Below are 17,952 nucleotides of genomic sequence, written 5' to 3' on the forward strand. Positions count from 1 at the left end.
ACTGCTGATCAACCAGCTCAGTCGCCATGGGGAGAGGGAATAATCCATTTACTCTCCCAGTGCTGGAGAGCTGCCGGCTTAGGATTCTTTCTGGCTTAGGAAGAAATTTCTGTTGATGCCAAAAGTATTTCTTTCTAGGCAGGGGTCCTGCCGAATGGGATCTTCAGAGATTTCAGGACCAGCTCAGGGGGCAGACATCTGATGAAATAATCCCCAGCGTTGGTGTGGAAAGATATGCCAGTTTTCATTTTAAGCGGATTTCAATCCACCCCTGTTGTTTTGGTAAATCCACCCCTACAATTCTAAAAGACAAACTAGGCAGTAGTTTGAGGGCTGAGGAACTCACCTGTTCTCCTGGGCCAGCTGTGGCAAAGCCTCCCAAGAGAGGTCCTGGGGCAGGTGCCTTCCTGCCCCCAAGGGGACCATACTGCCATTTTTCTGAGCATTCATGCTTCCTGCCCAGGTAACAGCTGTGCTTCTCAGGCATTGTGTTGTGATTACCCCCATCTGCCCCCCAAACCCTTCACTCTTTTGTGTCCTGGATCCCTGTGGCTGTAGTTTGGGGGAACCTACGGATCTTTTCTCAGAATCATAGTTTTTCTGTTTGTTTTGTTTTTGTTTTTTTGTTTGTTTTTTGGCTAGGCAATGGGGTTAAGTGACTTGCCCAGGGTCACACAGCTAGTAAGTGTTATGTGTCTGAGGCTGGATTTGAACTCAGGTCCTCCTGAATCCAGGGCCTGTGCTCTATCCACTACGCCACCTAGCTGTCCCAGAATCATAGTTTTAAATGCATAAAATAAAATACATTGGATTAGAAAGGGAACTGATTACATTGAAATACAGTGATTGAAAAAAAATTTTTTTTAGAACTAAATTCACAGACCCTTGATGAAGAGCCCTTGCATGGTAGTACATTCTTTTCATTTCACCCAGGTAGCTGTTACTCCTCTACTCTCCCTGGTTAGGGGGAGAAAAAGCAGGTTTGGGATTTGAGATGGTTTATAAAGAAATTCAGTTTACCTTCAAATCAATGAAATGGAGATTCTGCAAGTGGGGACTCTGTCATCCAATCCACATTACAAAGGAGTACAAATGAGCTCCCTGAAACCCAGAGAGGCTCTTTGCCCATGACCACCCAGCGAGTAAATGCCCGAGGCAGGAATGGCTCCCGGTCTCCTGGATTCCAAGTCTTCCATTCCATCTCCCACCTCCCTGGGGCATTTCCTGATCGTTCCCCGGGTGCTAGGGACCTTCCATAAAATTACCATATCTTTAGATACCTGGTTTAGCAGCAGAATGGTGTAGTGGGTAGAGAAGATGCAGTGAAATCGGGAACACAAGTTTAATTTACATCCCATCTGGGCCACATCCTGACTGTGTGACCCTATGCAAGTCACTCAACTTCTCAGTGGCCCAGGCAACTCACTAAGACTACACCTGCACTGGTAGAGGGAGCTCCTCACCCACCTTCCCTCTATCACTGAAATGCAAGGAGGGCAAGTTCATCTCCTACTTACTGAGGTGTGTTTGTATATACCTATGTGGGTACATACACATATACATATTTATGTACATACCCCACATTTTTTGCACATGAATATATGTATTAAGTGCACATATATGAATGTATGTATGTATGTATATATTAAAATTTGGATATATGTCTTCTAGACTTGCTCATGCATGTACTAGTTGTTTCTCCTATTGAATGTAAGCTGCCTGTAGGCAGGGAATATTTTACTTTTAATCTTTCCATCCCCATCACCTAGATCAGAGCCCCATACACAGTAGGGGCTTAATAAATGCTAGTTGAATTGAGTTTAGCTGAGGGATGCTAATTCTTTATGGTTTAAAAAGCACTTTCCAGGCTCTGGCTCATAGAGTCTTTGAGTAACACAAATATTATCATCCCCATTTTACAGATGAAATAAAAAATGAGAATGGTGATGTGACTCCCTCAAGGTCACACAACTAGTTCCTATCAGCAAAATCTCTTTGCTCTCATGAACCATCCTCATTTCAATAATCAGAGAGCTCCTGCTGGGTGACAAAGTGTCTCTCCTGCCCGGACCAAGGAGAGGAGTTCTCAGGGGGCACCCAGGACCATCTGCATTTGGATCAACGGGCAAACCAAACTTTTACTAAGAGCCAGCTGGGTACATGGTAGGTGCTTAATAAATGTTTGTTGAATTCAGTTCAATTCAACAATCATTTATGAAGTGTCTGCTTTAGACCCAGTGCTGAACTAGATGCTAGGGATACTAAAACTGAAAGAAAAGAAAAGCAAAAAGGAATCCTGACCCCAAGGAACCTATGTTCTACTGGGGCAAAGCAACACGTGCCATATGTAAGCAAATGGAAAATAAATAGAAAGAAATTGAGTAATTGTAGGGGACTGGCTGTTCAATCATTTCACTCATTCCCAACTCTTCATGACCCCATTTGGGGCTTTCTTGGCAGAGATACTGGAGTGCTTTGCCATTTCCTTCTCTGGCTCATTTCAGAGATAAGGAAACTGAGGCAAATGGGGTTAAGTGACCTGCCCTGGGTCATAGAGCTAGTGAGTGTCTGAGGCTACATTTGAACTCATGAAGATGAGTCTTCCCGACTGCAGGCCCGGTGCCCTGTGCACCATGGCACCACCTAGCTGCGCCAATGGTAGGTGGTAGAGAACACAGTTGGGGTGTCAATAAAGGCCTCTCATAGGAAATGGGCCACATTAGAAGAGGCAAAGGGGAGGAGGGAGAACATTTCTGGTATGGGGTACAACCTGAGCAAATGCATGGAGGTGGGAGATGGGCTTGGGTTCAGGAAACCTCAAGTTGGCCAGTTTGACTGGAATGTTGAATGTATGGGGGGGAGGGTGCAGCCATTCTGGACAGATGGGCAGCTGGCAGACTTTGAAGGCTGTTTAGGACCAAACGGGCACGTTCGCATTGTATCATAGCAGTGATCAGAAGCCACTAACAGTCTGGGAGCAGGGCTCTAACCCGGTCAGGCCTGTGCTTTGGGAAGATGAACTCGGCAGCAGGGGTTGGGGTGGGAAGAAAGTGAAGTGATTTAACTGAATTGAACAAGAAGAGTTGCAGAATTGAAGACCACGTATGGTCCCCCTGGGCCTAGACTTAACCTGTCTACATGTCAGACCCTGAGACGATTTCATCTTGGGCTTGATTTCCCCTTTCCCCTTCTCCTGTACAGAGGAAAAGCTGCGTTCCAGCTACAACCGAGGACTCATCTCAAGGGCAAAAATCAAGGCCATCAAGTATAGCATCGTCATCATTTTTGGTAGGTACCCCCCCCCAGCCCGAGTAGGCCATTTGGGACCTTCTGTCCTTGTTCAGTCGTTTTAATTGCTTCTTGACGCCATTTGGGGTTTTCTTGGCAAAGTTACTGGCGTGGTTTGCCATTTCCTTCTCCAGCTCATTTGACAGATGAGGAACCTGAGGCAAATAGGGGTGACTTGCCCAGGGTCACACAGCAGTTAAGTGTCTGGATTTGAACTCAGGTCCTCCTGACTCCAGGCCCTGCACTCTGTCCACTGCACCACCTAGCTACCCAATTTGGGACCTACTCCATGTAAATTGCGAAATGATGCCTGGTAAATGTGGGAGTGGAGAGAGTTCCCAGTGGAGAATGGCACACAGTGGACCATGAAGCTTTGTTTGAGATGAGAGATCCGCAAAACGTGTTTTTACTGGGAAGCGTGTTGTAAGGATAGGCAAGTAAAGGGCAAGTCCTCTATTTGATTTGAATTCTTCACACATGGTTAGATTTTGAGACACTATCCAGGTGGAATCCGGGTCCCATCAACTAGCATTTATTAAGTGCTTAGAACTCGACTCGGGGAATACATACAGGAGCAGGAAGAAAGGCGACCCCTGCCCTCTAGCAGCTTCCATTCTAACGGGAGAAAACAACATGTAAGAGGCAGTGGCACAAACTGGAGGGGGGAGAGTGGAATAAGAGGTGAAACCCCTGGAGCAGCAGCTGAATAGAGAAAGTCCAGGGGAGATGAGGCAGGAGGACAGCAAGCCCTGGTCGGCCCGAGGCGGCCCCCTCCTTAAAATACAGGATTTAGGAAGAACTAGTCAGTCCAGGAGAGGCTGGAGGGGCGGCCCAGGGCGCTGCCACGGTGAGGAGTCTGGGGCTGGGGGGAGGCAGCTTCCAGGGCACAGAGGTTTCCGCAGAGCTGGGTCAGCAGAGCGGCCTGGCACACTGGGCCAGATGGTAGAGAGGGGGTAGAGAGCTGGAACAGGATTCTGGACAATCTAGGTGCCAGTCTGGTCCCTGCTGGTTTCTCTGGCAGCTGCTCTGGCACACGTAGCCTTGGAGTTAGCTGCCTAGAGCCCTGAATGATGAAGTCATTGCCCGGGGTCACACGGCCAGTGTCCGTCTCCCCGGCTTCCGGCTGTCTCTGTCTCCAGGTCTCCTCTCTTTCATGCCCCTCCCTATCCAGCCACCTTTTCTCTTTCTCATCCACCCTCTTCATTATGGTTCTGACTGAAAACATTTATTAAGCCTGTACTACGTGTAAGTAGCTAAGCGAGGCTTTGGTATGTGGAGAATTGTAGTTCTCCATCTCCCCGTGAGCACAACAGGCAAGGGAACCAGGACTCCGGCCTCGGGGTGGAGGAATGGGGGAAGGGGACCAGGACTCCGGCCTGGGGGTGGCTCCCCCTCAAGTCCAGGCTCTTCTCCATTTCTGTTTGACTTGTAAAGCACTTGGATCCTAGAGGCTCCCAGCATGCTCCCCTCTTGGCATTAGTCGCTGTGAAAGCCTCAGAGTAACCCTTTTCTGCCTCAAAAGACAATGGACACATGCTGACACAGTGTAGGGGGGAAGAGTTGGGGGGGTGGATCCAAAGCAGGAAAAACAGAGAGGAGGAGGAGAAACATGGCCCAATTCCAAAAGCTGATCTGGAGGAGCAAACATTTATATTTGTCCCAGATTTCAAAGCTTTTTATCAGAGGTCCCTGCCGTAGATAAAAGACTTTCCTTCCTAGACATTCATAGACCTGGATCCAGTTTTCCTGGGAATTGAATTGAAAATGCACAGGCTTCTAAACATTCTGTTCCAGAGTGGGGAAGATCGCTCTAATCTGAAATCACACCAAAGGTCCTGAAGGCCCCTGGCCCTTTGGCCAGAAAGCAGAGCCGGGCGTGAAGGAGGACGACACAGCTCGGACGTTCTAAGCCAGTAGCAAGCCACATGTGCAGAGGTGGATTAAAGAATGATAACCTACAACACATTTAAATAGAGATTTAAGGCATGTGCTGGGCTTTCCCGTTGACAGCCCCATGAACAGGTATTCCATCCATTAGCTTCCCCATTTAACAGATGAGGAAACTGAGGATCAGTGAGAAGAAGGCACCGGCCGAAGGTCACAAACAGGAGCAGAGCCAGCACTTGACCCTGAGTCTCCTGAAAGTCCAAAGCTCTTCATCAAGCCATCCCTGAAAAGGCATCGAGTCAGTCACACCTGCCATCGCTATCCTGGGGAGGCTGAGTCTGAGGAGCTCTGGAGTTCTGAGCTGATACAGATCAGTCCCAGACCCTTCAGGCTAGGACCAACGCGGTGAACCAGCCCAGGCTGGAAACAGAAGCTTGGAACTTTCAACACGATCCATATTGGGATTGGGGCCATGAGTGCCTGGGTGAGACAGGGATACCAATCTAAAACCAAGAAACAGTCCTTACCCTCAAGTGTCCACAAAAGAGAGAGAGAGAGAGAGGGAGAGAGAGAGAGAGAGAGAGAGAGAGAGAGAGAGAGAGAGAGAGAGATTATATATACACAACACATATATCCCACAAGATAATCTGAGATGAGTAAGAGGGAAGTGGGCACTTTAGGAGCTGGAACAGTTGCGGGGGGGGGGGACCTTAAGAACCATCCAGTCCCAACCCTTTCATTTTAGGAGGGGGTACCTTGAGTCCCAGGGTCCCATAGGTACTATGTGTCAGAGCCGTGATTCAAATATCTCTATTTGTTGACTCCAAATCCTGTTCTGCTTCCAGGAAACCACAACTCACCTGATGATGTGGGAGGGTCTGTTATTTTATTCTTCTGATGCTTTGTACAGTCGTGGGGAAAGAAAGCACAATATGAGAGAGGAAGAAGTCTGTAAGGGACACATCATCCTGAGAGCAAACAACCTGGTGTACATAACATATCCGCCTTTTGAGGTGAAATCATGGAAGATGTCTGAGTCCTAGAACGATCATTGCAAGCTGTTACTGGGTCTGTGAAGGGCTGCTGTGTGCTGGTGATTAGGCAAGCATCGATCCTGGGGATAGGGTCTTAATCAGTAACCCAGATCTGAGATCAAGTCGGGGTCTGCACCAGAATCTGAGGGGCTAAGATCAACAGGAAAAGTGACTGTTGGCCAGGGAAGTTGAAGCTGGAAGGTCAGCACTAGACTAGAAGGCAGGATACAGAAGAATTGGGGAGCTGATCATTTGGTCGACTCCACCCGCTCTCTCTACTGGTGGCTGGTTTGAAAGCCAGCCCCACTCCGTGGGGCTACATTATCATGAGCAGGGCTGGGATCCACCATGCCCTTTCCTGACTGACTTCAGTTACATCAATATGACTTTACCCAAAAAGGATGCAAAGACCTCTGCCTACCGACTTAATCCAAAACAGCTCAATGCCAGGGCATGTTGCATTGCTTTAATCAGCAAGAGAAATTGGAGTTTAAAAATACCCCATCTCTCTCCATATCACACACACACACACACACGCACACACACACACACACACACACACAATGCAGTGTCGTGGGTACATTCAAAGGAACGGGTCACTTTCTGTAGCACTTTGGAGAATGTGAAAAATGAGGACCCTTTTAGAAGGCAGAACTTGGTGTTCTAAAAGCATCCACAAACCCTAGAAAAAGCACATTGTCAAAAGACTTGACTGTATTCTGAAAGTCGTGATTCTGCCACCTTGTTTCCCCTCTCTCCACCCCCAACACACACATACACATTATATCAACAATCTGAAAGTGAGAAATAAGGATGTTGAAATACTCAGTATCTCTATAGAACTTTTCTCTGAGACTCTCAGAAAAGCTTTATCATCGTTATACTTAGAGCTGAATTTTATGTATATCCCACATTGTTCTAGCCCCAGAGCCATAACTAAGGTGGGGCAATCACGTCTTTGCCCAGAGTACTGAAACTTAGAGGTTGCCTTTGACCCTTACAATTCCTCACCAATCTGAAAACAACAGCTTAGTAGACACTTAATAATAAGAATTAAAATAAGTGTCTGTACCCCAAATAAGTTCTGTGCCAATCTGGTCTTCCTCATTTTGCACAAATAAATAGAAATAAGATTAAGCCAAGCCTCATTTATTCAGAATACCTGAGGGTCAGCAATAAGACTGTATTAATCTAGTGAAAAGTCTAAATAACAAATGTTATTTATGTAAATCGATGAACTCATTGATATAGCAACTCTCCAATGGTACAGATAGGCCCAGCCCTTCCTTCCTGTCATATGCAACTCTTTTCCATCTCTTCCCGTAAATGGGACATGGGGAGTTTGTGCTGGTCTTTCTCTTGTCACTGCATAGATATCCACGGAACATATGGGCTGTCCATCTGCTATCCCCAGTTCTCACCGGGTAAGTATTATTGGTTTTATTTTTTCGTGTATTTTTATTTTGTTTAAGCAAGTAACCAGGCCAAGAAAGTTTTTGTCCAATAGAAGATTTTAGGGGGTTTGCTTCATGTATAGGTAGTCAGTATTTATGGCTAGCATATCATTTGCTCATAAGTAAGGGCGTGAAATTTGTAAAACACACACAGGCACAATTTTAATCTTTGTAAGTAAGGCCCTCGAGGAGGATTTGAATGGAGGTGAGGAAGCCCATAACTGTATTATGTTTTAAATGAGTATTTACACTCTTATTTACTCATGTGGAGAGATTGGTTTTAAGCTCCTGAAACAACCAAAGGCTTTCAGGTTGCACAGTTACTGAAAACAAATTCTTCCCCACGCTCTCTGTTCGAGTCAAACTGCCAGCTTTGTTCTTCCTCTTCCAAAGTCCTTCATCTCTCCCCCCCACACCTTTGTATGGGCTGGAATGGCATGCCTCTTTACTCTCCATCTCTTAGAATCCTTAACTGCCTTCAAAGCTCAGCTGCAGTGAAGTTGCTTACGTGAGCCTTTCCTTTATCCCTACAGATGTTAATTCCCTCTGCCCCCAAATTAATACATATATCATACTTGCACAGAAACATATGTTATACATACATAAACACATGTGAATGCCTATATGTGTGTCTGTGTATTGTATGCACATACCTAGATCTAGATAGAATTAGATATAGATATAGATCTACTTGTGTGTTTTGTTTCCGTGATAAAATGCAGACTCCCTGAGAACAGAGATTGGTCGTCATTTTTGTACCACCACTTCCTACAATGTACAACGCCTGACACATTAAGCAGTGGCACTAATAAAAGCTTACTGATGAATTTGGACCCAAAAGATTTGTGTTCAATGCCAGTTCTGCCACCTTTGTGACCTTGGGCAAGTCTCTCATTACCTCAATTTTCTCCTCTATGAAAGGAGGGGATTGGACAAGGTGACTTCTAAGCTCCCTTCCACTCTAAAGTTGTTATTTGTGGACACCACCTAGTCCAAACATGAGGAGCTAAACCTTCAATTTCTCTCATATCTTAGAGTCAGACTTTGTCTTCGGACAAGGTCACTTCTTGATTAAGTGTGTGCTAACTGACTGGTTCTGATTAGCTTCAGAGCCTGGGCTTTTAAGCCCAAGGCAGTCTGCATGGCTAGAGAAAAGACTGACCAAATAGATCATTACAAAGGTTCTTAATGAATTTGTTGCCCACAGGGAGGAGCCATTCAAGAAGTTAAGGCGGTTTCCAGGCCATGATGGAAGGAGAGGCTGGCTGGGGATCTGCATGTCAAGGTTAAGCATTCATCCCATTTTTACAACTTGCTTCTCTCTCCTTTTAGCATTTGTGATCTGCTGGAGTCCCTACTTCCTCTTTGATATTCTAGACAACTTCAGCCTCCTCCCCGAGACCAAAGAGCGCTTCTATGCCTCCGTGATCATCCAAAACCTGCCAGCCCTGAACAGTGCCATCAACCCCCTCATCTACTGCCTCTTCAGCAACAGCCTCTGCTACCCCTGCAGGTCAGAAACATGGCACCTTGGCTTCCTGGGCACTGGCAGCTTCTTCATCCCTGTCATCCGGATGTTGCCTTATTGGAGCTTCCTGATGTTATTAGGGCATCCCCATTTTACAGATGAGGAAACCCAGACTTGGAGAGATAAGTGACACAAATTGGGGGCAGAGCCAAGGACTGCAGCCTCCTGGGTCCTTTTGACCCCTGGTCCTAGGCACTTCCCATCAAAGATGCTATTGCAGGCCCTCTGATCACTGGTAAATCAGTATGAGTTGAGGGGAAAATAAGGAAGAAGGCTGGATTTAGAATAAAGCCCTGGATTCCAATCCTGCCTCTGGCTCTGTGTCTGGGAATCCCTTGCTTTCTCTGAGGCTCAGCTCAAGTACCACTTTCCTTCTGAGTGAGGCCTGTTTTGGCTCCCACACCTGCCAGGGACGGCCCTTTGGAATTGCTCTGTATCTCTTCATATGTGGGCACATGCACAGTAGAATGTAAGCCCTCCATGGTCATAAGAAGAGAGGCTCACAGTTTTAGAGCTGGCAGGGACCTTAGAGTTAATCAAATCCAATTGCCTCATTTTACAGATGGGGAAACTGAGGCTCAGAGACATAGCCCAGGATCCCATATCTAGCATCTGAAACAGGAATCGAACTCGGACCTTCTCGACATGGCCCTAAGGACCTGAAGGCCTTTACACTATCCCTAAGCTAAGAGGGAGCTAGCTGTTGAAACATGGGATGGCTAAATAAATCCCCAGCTTCTGGCATGAGAAAGGAAAGGGGACATGGTGGCAACAGACCCGGCTGAGGTGGCCTAGGCAAGGCCTGAATGAGAGCGATCCTCAGTGCCGCCCTTCTGAAGTCAAAAGGAGAGCAGAAAGGATCCAGAGCCACCCCCCTAGCTGTCTGATTTTGGTCACTGTATCCCCGGGGCATAGCTTAGTGCCCAGCATATAGCAAGTGCTTATTGAACGAATGAACGAGTGAATGAATGAATGAATGAATTTGTGTCATCTTGGTCATCACCTCATCTCTCTGAGCCTTGCTTTCCCTGTAGAGTCAGACTATCTGGGTTTGTGAGACCTTGGATAGGTCCATTTACTTCCCCAATCTGTAAAATGAGGCACTTGGACTACGGTACGGTCTCTGAGCACTCTTGCAGCTTCGAGTCTCTCATCCATAAAATGAGAGGGTTGAATTTGGCAACCTCTGAGGTCTTTTAGGGCTCCCAGTGCATGATTTTAGTGCTCTTTACCTGTCCCACAGAAAAAATTAATTGTCTTCTCGCTTTACTTTCTCTAGGGAGAGAAGGAATATACGAGGGACTTTGCGAGATAAAACAGAGAGGCATGAGATGCACGTCAGGCCTGAGCCAAAATTTGTTTAGCAGGGAGGTTGGGGAGACAGTGGCTGCTAAGAACCTGGACTCAGCAAAGCGACCTGGTCATTCCCCCCATCAGCGGGGCAGGAGCTGGCAAATGCCTCAGCCATCCCTTCACCATCCCTTCCACTATCTAAATGAACTCTGCCTCCAATCTGGAGCAGCCTGGCCGGATCGCCAAGGCTTCTATTCAGACACAGATCTGTGGCCTGGTCACTAGCATGGGGTAGTGCAGGCAGATATCAAAAGGAGCAGGACTTCTTCTATCCCTGGGTCACCCTTTATTGGCCTTTCTGCCATTCTCTCTCATCAACAGATTGGGGCCTTGGCGGAGAGGAGAGAAGAAAGGTGGGGAAAGGTGGGAGAGATGAGGCAAGGAAGAGAAGAAGCCAGGCTGGAAATCGATTGGGGCATGAGCAGTTTATCATTTCATGAAGCCTTCACAACTATCATTCAACAGCCATGGCCTCGGAATGGTTTGTCTTCTAAATACTGGCCTTGGTTCATTTCCACTGAAAGATGGTCAATATCTCCTCTCTCGGACAACCTTGGCTTGTGGATGAGTTTGTAGGCAGCAGCCTCACTATCTAGGGAGAGTCGCAACATCTTGTTCTGCTGACCACTGGTGTTGGAAGAAGCAGGACTGGCAATGGCCTGTCCTTTAAGCCAAGGACCTAAGAAGGAGATTTAAGCTGCACATGGGCAGCTAAGAACCATGACCATGTTTGCTGGGGGAGAAAAGCAAAAAGCCAGAGAGGATTGTGGGAAAGGAGTATTAAAGGGCAATGGGAACTGCCAGGGCTGGAAAAGCAGCAGGATTCAGAGTGTGCCTCTCCCCATCTCCATTCTCCAGGAGAAAGACTTCCTCTGCTTCAGGGCCCAATGTCTCAGGGAAGCTTCCCCGTCCAGATTGATGTGAGGTTTCTCCTGGCCCCTGCCTGAGCTACCTAGCTCACTCTCAGCACTGCCTCCACCCTCCCCAGTCTGCACGCTCCAGGACCTTATCTGCCAAAGCCCAGGCATCATTCTGCTGTACATTGCTTGTCTTTTCACTCGTTGCAGCCATCCATGAGATCTCCTCTCATCACCTTGATCCAAGTGGGACATGGTTAAGTATGGGGGGAAAGCGGCTTAATTCTTTTATTGTCAGATTCCTTCCCCTCCAAGGATAAGGAGCAAGTGTCGCTCAGTTACATACAGATCACCACCTCTGGGCACAAGGATGAACACTTTATTTGTAGCATTGCATGGATTCCTGACATTGAAGTGTCCTTGGCACAATCCTCCTACCCAGGATCGAGCACCTAAATCTCCTTCTGCTGCAGCAAGAGTGGAGTCATTAAAATGTTGGACCTATTTTAATAGCACTCTGACCCTTATTACAGTGTCAGCCCAGGGGTGGCATATTGAGGGTCATGGTGGCATTTCTCCCATGAGCTCCCCTTGTCCCATCTGTGCATGAGGGAAAACATCCCTTTACTCTAACATCGGAGTCATCAGCCACCATCTGCCCAGTGGGGTTTTGCTAAATTTGAAAAATCTGAGGCTAGTTTTCCAGTTTTAAAACTCATGGAAACCACTTGGATAGACTTGGGTGACCCCACTGGCATGGAGTTACTTTTGTTTATTAATGAGCACTGCCCATCCTTTGGCTGGAGATCACAGCTCTCCGTAACAGATGCACAGTGTTATTTTCAAAACCTTTGCATGAATCTGGGCAAATTAACAACCGAGGTCTGAAACATACCCTAGACTGGCAAGTCAGAGATCCGCTCACTCTGCCTCCGTCCCAACTGCAGAAGTCCCAGAACTCAATAAAGTCCCCATCTGCAAATGGCCTTTGCTGCCTAGCTCCGTGATCAGGCAGCTCTGCGAGTTAACAAGAGAGTCTTCCGGAGAATATTGCGTGCCGCAATAAAGTCGACCATTGTTACAGTTGCTGTCCCTAAAACATTGTAGCTGCTATCACTGCAGAACAAAGAGTGGTGAATAAGACAGGCACATGGGATGCTGTGATAAACGGCCTGCTTAAAACAGAAAGTACTTTGTAGAGACCTGGATTGTGGGAGCCCAATTTGTTTGCTGAACTAATAATGGGAATAGAAATGCACCTTAAGAGCCATGATTCTCCCAGCCCTGGAGACTCCATCTAGACAGATCACAGCCAACCTAGGACTCAGTGGACTCAGTGGGTCACATGATCATATTTTAAAGGGGGAAGGGACCCTAGCCCATTTTACAGATGGGGAAATTGAGACAGAGGAGTTGCCCACAGTCACATGGGAAATGATGGAAGAGTTGGAAAACGGATCATGGCTCCAACCCCCAATCCAGGGCTCTTCCATGGTGTCGTGTTGCAGTCTGAAAATCATAAAGCTGCTCACGGTGCAGAGAGGTGCAGTGAGGTTGCCATGGTCAGACAGGTCACACAGTGTCAGAGACAGGATTGGAACTCTGGTCATCCCAACTCCAAGCCTGGCACTCGCTCCACTACATCACACAAGCTGTTTTGTTTTGTTTTAACCTGAACCTGCCACCTTAATCTGAATTTGGAGCTTTCTCTATCAATCAGAATTTCCTCTATCAATACCAAGCAACTCCTCTGCAGCGTATAGTGTCCAACAGTTCCCTGAGGACCTAGAGATAAGTGACTTGCCCAGGGTCCTACAGCCAGTCTGTGTCAGAGGTCAGGATGGAACCTAAGTCTTGCTGGCTTCCAGGAAAGCTTTCTAGCCACTGCCCCACACTGCCTCTTGCCAAGATAATTACAGAAATGATGGATTTTATTCTATGAAAAGACACTGATCCCTCTGCTGCTTACCAGCTGTAGCAAGTCACGTAATCTCTCACAGAGCTCAGTTGCCTCATCTATAAAACAAAGATATCACCTTCTCTGCCTAAAACCAGAGGTTAGACCAAAATCTCTTTAGCTGTCAGCACTAAGATTTATAATCTTATTTATAATCTAGCTAAAGGTGTGTCTTGAGAATATGAGATCCTAGGATCTTTCCCGAGGACCTTGTTCAGATTACTTTACATTCCATTTCCATTCAGTGCAATCTACTAAAGCACCTACTGTGTGAGCATGGATGAGTAACTACAAATTTCAAGAAAGAGAAAGCTAACTGTTGATGGATTTGTAGCCAGTGGTGCCCAAGACCAACCTTGCAGGAAGCTCAGGATTCTAACTAGTAGCCCTGAGGAGCCATTGCAAGGTGGCAAATGACGTGCCAAAGTCCATGTCTTTTCCCTCCACGACTGTGGCCTCTGAGATGAGGATACAATTGAACATCTTGAACATCCTTTGAGTCTTGGGAGAAAGTGAGTGTCCAGTTGGGCAATGCCCCAAGAGGAAGGTTAGAGGAGAGAGTTTGGGAGGGTAGCGCCAGGCTCTTGAGCAATACAAAGGCACTGACCTCCTGCAGCAGGGACACACACAGGGCTTCCACAACAGCTCCCGTTTCAGGACTAGAAGGAACATCCGTCTAACAAAAGCAGGTGGATTTAATCGAGTCAGGCTCACAAAAGAAATGGGTGCTTTTCCTTCACTGAAGCAAATTAAGGGAGAATGGAAAAATCTATTCAGCTTATCAGGCAGATGTTGGGTATAATTTAATTGAATTCTAGTTTTACCAATGTCCCACACTTTTTCCCAAATACTTTAATTTGTGGTTATTTAAGGGGAAAGAACACCTAAAAAAAATAGAGCCTTGAAGCACTCAATAAGTTCTATTTTGACAAAAATTCTCCAATACTTTAAACAATTTGTCTTTTTGCTATTCCAGGCCTTTTAAGTATCTGTGTGGTACAGTAGCAGAAGGACAGGACATAGAGTTAGAAGACTGGGTTCAAATCCCAGCCTGAACCTTTCCTAACTGTGTGACCTTAGTTTTCTCATCTGCAAAATGGGAGTAATACTTCTTGAGCCACCACACTTCCACATAAGTGAAGCACAGAGCTTTTCCCACCTCTGATGTACCAGGCAGGAGGAGCCAAGTGTCAAAATGTTGTGAAGCATGGAAGACACAGGCCTTTCAACGTGGTCAGACTTAGCAGGGTGGTGACCTACAAAAACAGCCGAACCGAGGGTCACCTCCCCACCATGGTGAGGCACTAGAAGGGAATTTTAGTGGAAGAGTACATGTATTGTACACACATATGCTTTTATACACACAGATATGTATATATAAGTATATTGTGTATATACATGTACCTACATAGCATGTTAAGGTTTACAAATCACTTTGCAAACATTATCTCACTGGATTGTCACAACAACCCTGGGTGAGGGGCACAGGTGCTTTTTATTATCCCCATTTTCCAGACAAAGAAGCTGAGGCAGATGAAGGTTAAGAGACGTGTAGTGTTGCAGCCAACCAGCATCTGAGACTACATCTGGACGTGGGTCTCCCTGACCCCAGCCCCAGCACTCTGTCAACTCTGTCACCTAGATGGCTCTGAGTAAGCCACTCTGAACTGTGGTTTCCTTGTCTTTCAAATGAGACTGGTAAGGACCTGTCTTGTGGGTTTATTGTGAGGCTCCAAGGACATAGTGTAGGTAGAACGCTTTTCAAACCTTAAAATGGCATACAAATGTCAGTCACTACTAGGAAAACTCCCTACACTTGTGTAGATAGCCACCCCTGCTCCTTTGTCCTGTGTAACTACTGTCTGTGTGCTTTTATCGGTCCTGTGTAAGATCCACGCCCACCCCAGAGATGTCCCTCTGGTTCTTTTAATATCATGTGGCTACAGGTTGGCGCCATTCCTAGGCTGTCTCTCCCTCCCTCACTCCATTCCATTTCCCCCACCCAAGTCATCAGTGTTGCCATGCCTCAGTCTGCTGCCACCCACCAGACACCTTCCTGCAGACACTTGGGTCACCTACAACTCTAATTCTTCGGAGATGGTGATGTCGAACAAGTGGCAACCATACGGCATCCTTCCATACACAAAATACTAATTTTTTTCAACAACCAAGATTGTCTTCCTTACTCCCTGTTCTCTTTCAGAATGACTCTGTTGAGCTAGGACATACACCCCATCAAATCGAACACTAGAAGAGGAAACAAACAGATTGAGGAATAAGCCCTCAACAATCATTCACTGGATGAGAACAAACGAACAAACAGCGACCTGAAGAGAGACATCCCCATCCAAAGAGGAAGAGATGCGATTAAGGGTTTATTCAAAGGCACCGTATAGGCACCTGTTAACAAGGTTCCTTCCCTAGGTTAGTTAAAAAGCCATGCGTGGTGGGTGCCCACACCTGCAGTCTGAGCTGCCTGAGACGCTGAGGCCGCCAGGTTGTGAGCAGCAGGGAGGAAGCCAGGGGATCGGCGCTGAGCTCGGCAGTTAGATGAGGAGCCCTCAGGAGTGAGGGGCACCCAGGCTGCCTGAGGAGGGCGTGAACTGGCCCAGGTCGCCAATGGACGGGTGAGACCGGCCCTTGAGCAGTCCCTGACCTTCCAGCTGGGGCACCGTAGGGAGACCCAGACTTCAAAAAGAAAAAAAAGTAATAAAGATTCAAGGAAACTGGACAAAGTGTTGAATTGGGATTGGGGAGCGGGGCTCAAGCCCCACTTTGCTGCTTTCCTCCAGGTCTGACTTTGGGCAAGCCCCTGAAACACCCTGGGCCAGCCCCTGAAACACCCTGGGCCTCAGTTTCCTATTTCATCAAGTCAAGGGACTGGGTCCCTTCCAGTTCTAAATCCCAGGATCTCATGATTCCAAACTGACTTAGCAACCCCAGGACCTGGCACACGCAGATAGAATTAAGACCATTGGTGAATCTGCCCTGTGGAAGAGCGAGAAATCACCTCTAGAAAAGATGGGCTTCCAAAAGCCGAAAAGGAACGGGCGACCTTCTCAGTTAGACGACCTGATGGACAAAATGAGATTTAGCACAGGAGGCACTCTGGAGGCTGTCTACCCCCACCCCTTCATTTTCCGGGTTGGTTAGGTACCTGAGGCCAGAGTCTTTGAGAGACCTACTGAGGGTCACGGGGCTGAGAACAGGCCTTTTGGGAAGCCAGGTTCACTGACTTCAACTCCAACCCTCTTGACACAAAGCTGCTCTTCCGCCTTCAGTCAGGGAGAATTCTGATTCTGCTGTGAGGGACAAGAGGGCGTCCCACCAGAGGTGAGTGGCTAGCCACTCCCTCCCTCCTCCACCAGGCCCCTCTTGGGTTCTTTCTGCTGCATCTGTATCAGCTGTGCCTCTCCCTGTCTCTCTGTCTCTCTCTCTCTCCTTTCTTCCCTCCCTCCTTTACTTTCTTCCTTCTCCCCCTCCCTTCTTTTTTCTACTCACTGACATGGAGCCCTGATCAGTGTTTGCTGAGTGTATCAAGATCAAAGAGAAGGATAAAGAATGATGAAGGTCATAGCATGATTGCATCATGAAAGTAGAGCTAGAAGCGGCCTTAGAATCCCTCTAGTCCAAATTCCCTCATTTAACAGATGAGAAAGCTGAGATTGACTTGTTTAAGGTCACACGGTTAATGTGTCGAGAGTCGGGACTCAGACCTAGGCCCAAATCCAGGGTTCTTAACCCCTGCGCCGTACAGCCTCTTGAAAAAGACCTAGACAGGAGCAGAGTTAGGGGCAGTCACAGCAATGTTCAGAACAACTAAATATAATTCAAGACAATAATCAAGGGTCAGGGGACCATCACTGTATTTCTGCCCAGATCTTGGCTCCCTGGCATCCCCTTCAAACTGCTAGCATTACTCTGGGCTGGAATCCCAAAAGCCATACCGCCTGTAGGAAGATCGCATGGCTGCCCCACATCACCTGACTTCTAATGGCTTGTTGAACACACTCAACTCTTAGACATCAGGCATAGACTAACCAAGGAAAAAGATGAGTTGTCGATAATTTACAGACGAGATGGCCCCTCCCTTGTCAGCATGCACAAAGGCCACGATTATGGATTTTATAGGAAGATGGAGGGGATGCCCCTGTCCATCTAGGGGTGGGCTTGCAGCCATTCATGCTATTTCATGACAGATGATGGTTAAATTTTCATCGTGAGCATTTTACCTCAGAAATCAGCAAAGTTTAAGAAATCTAAGCTTTTTTATTGTATTGTTGATGATGTAGAGTTTAAGTGACAGAATCCATAAGGTGGCACAGTAGATAAATATTAGACCTGAAGTCAGGAAGACCTGAGTTCAAAGTCAGTCTCACACACTTCCTAGCTATGTGACCTTGGGCAAGTCACTTCAATAAACATTTACTGAGTGCCTACCGTGTGCCAGGCACTGTGTAAAATGGGGATAATAAACCCTACTTCCCCGGGTGGTTGTGAGGATCAAATGAGGTAATATTTATAAAGCACTTAGCGCCATGCCTGGCACCTAGTCAATGCTATGGAGATTATTCCCCTTCTCCCATAATGGAGA

At 47.0% G+C, this 17,952-nt stretch overlaps 1 protein-coding gene across 3 annotated transcripts in view; it reads left to right on the plus strand.

The window, feature by feature from the left end:
• NPSR1 (neuropeptide S receptor 1) overlaps positions 1–10,555 on the plus strand; it is a 163,858-nt gene extending 153,303 nt beyond the window's left edge. For 2 of the 3 annotated variants that reach the window (XM_027864106.1, XM_027864108.1), the window contains 3 exons: positions 3,202–3,288; positions 8,996–9,176; positions 10,471–10,555. In XM_027864106.1, coding sequence (XP_027719907.1) covers positions 3,202–3,288; positions 8,996–9,176; positions 10,471–10,555 — 353 coding nt within the window. Of the gene's footprint in view, positions 1–3,201; positions 3,289–8,995; positions 9,189–10,470 lie in introns of all 3 variants that reach the window. The other variant, XM_027864107.1, reaches the window with a different exon arrangement.
• The last annotated feature ends 7,397 nt before the right edge of the window (positions 10,556–17,952 follow it).

Source organism: Vombatus ursinus, unplaced genomic scaffold, assembly GCF_900497805.2.
Source record: "Vombatus ursinus unplaced genomic scaffold, bare-nosed wombat genome assembly UNPS02014773.1, whole genome shotgun sequence".
Classification (NCBI taxonomy): domain Eukaryota; kingdom Metazoa; phylum Chordata; class Mammalia; order Diprotodontia; family Vombatidae; genus Vombatus; species Vombatus ursinus.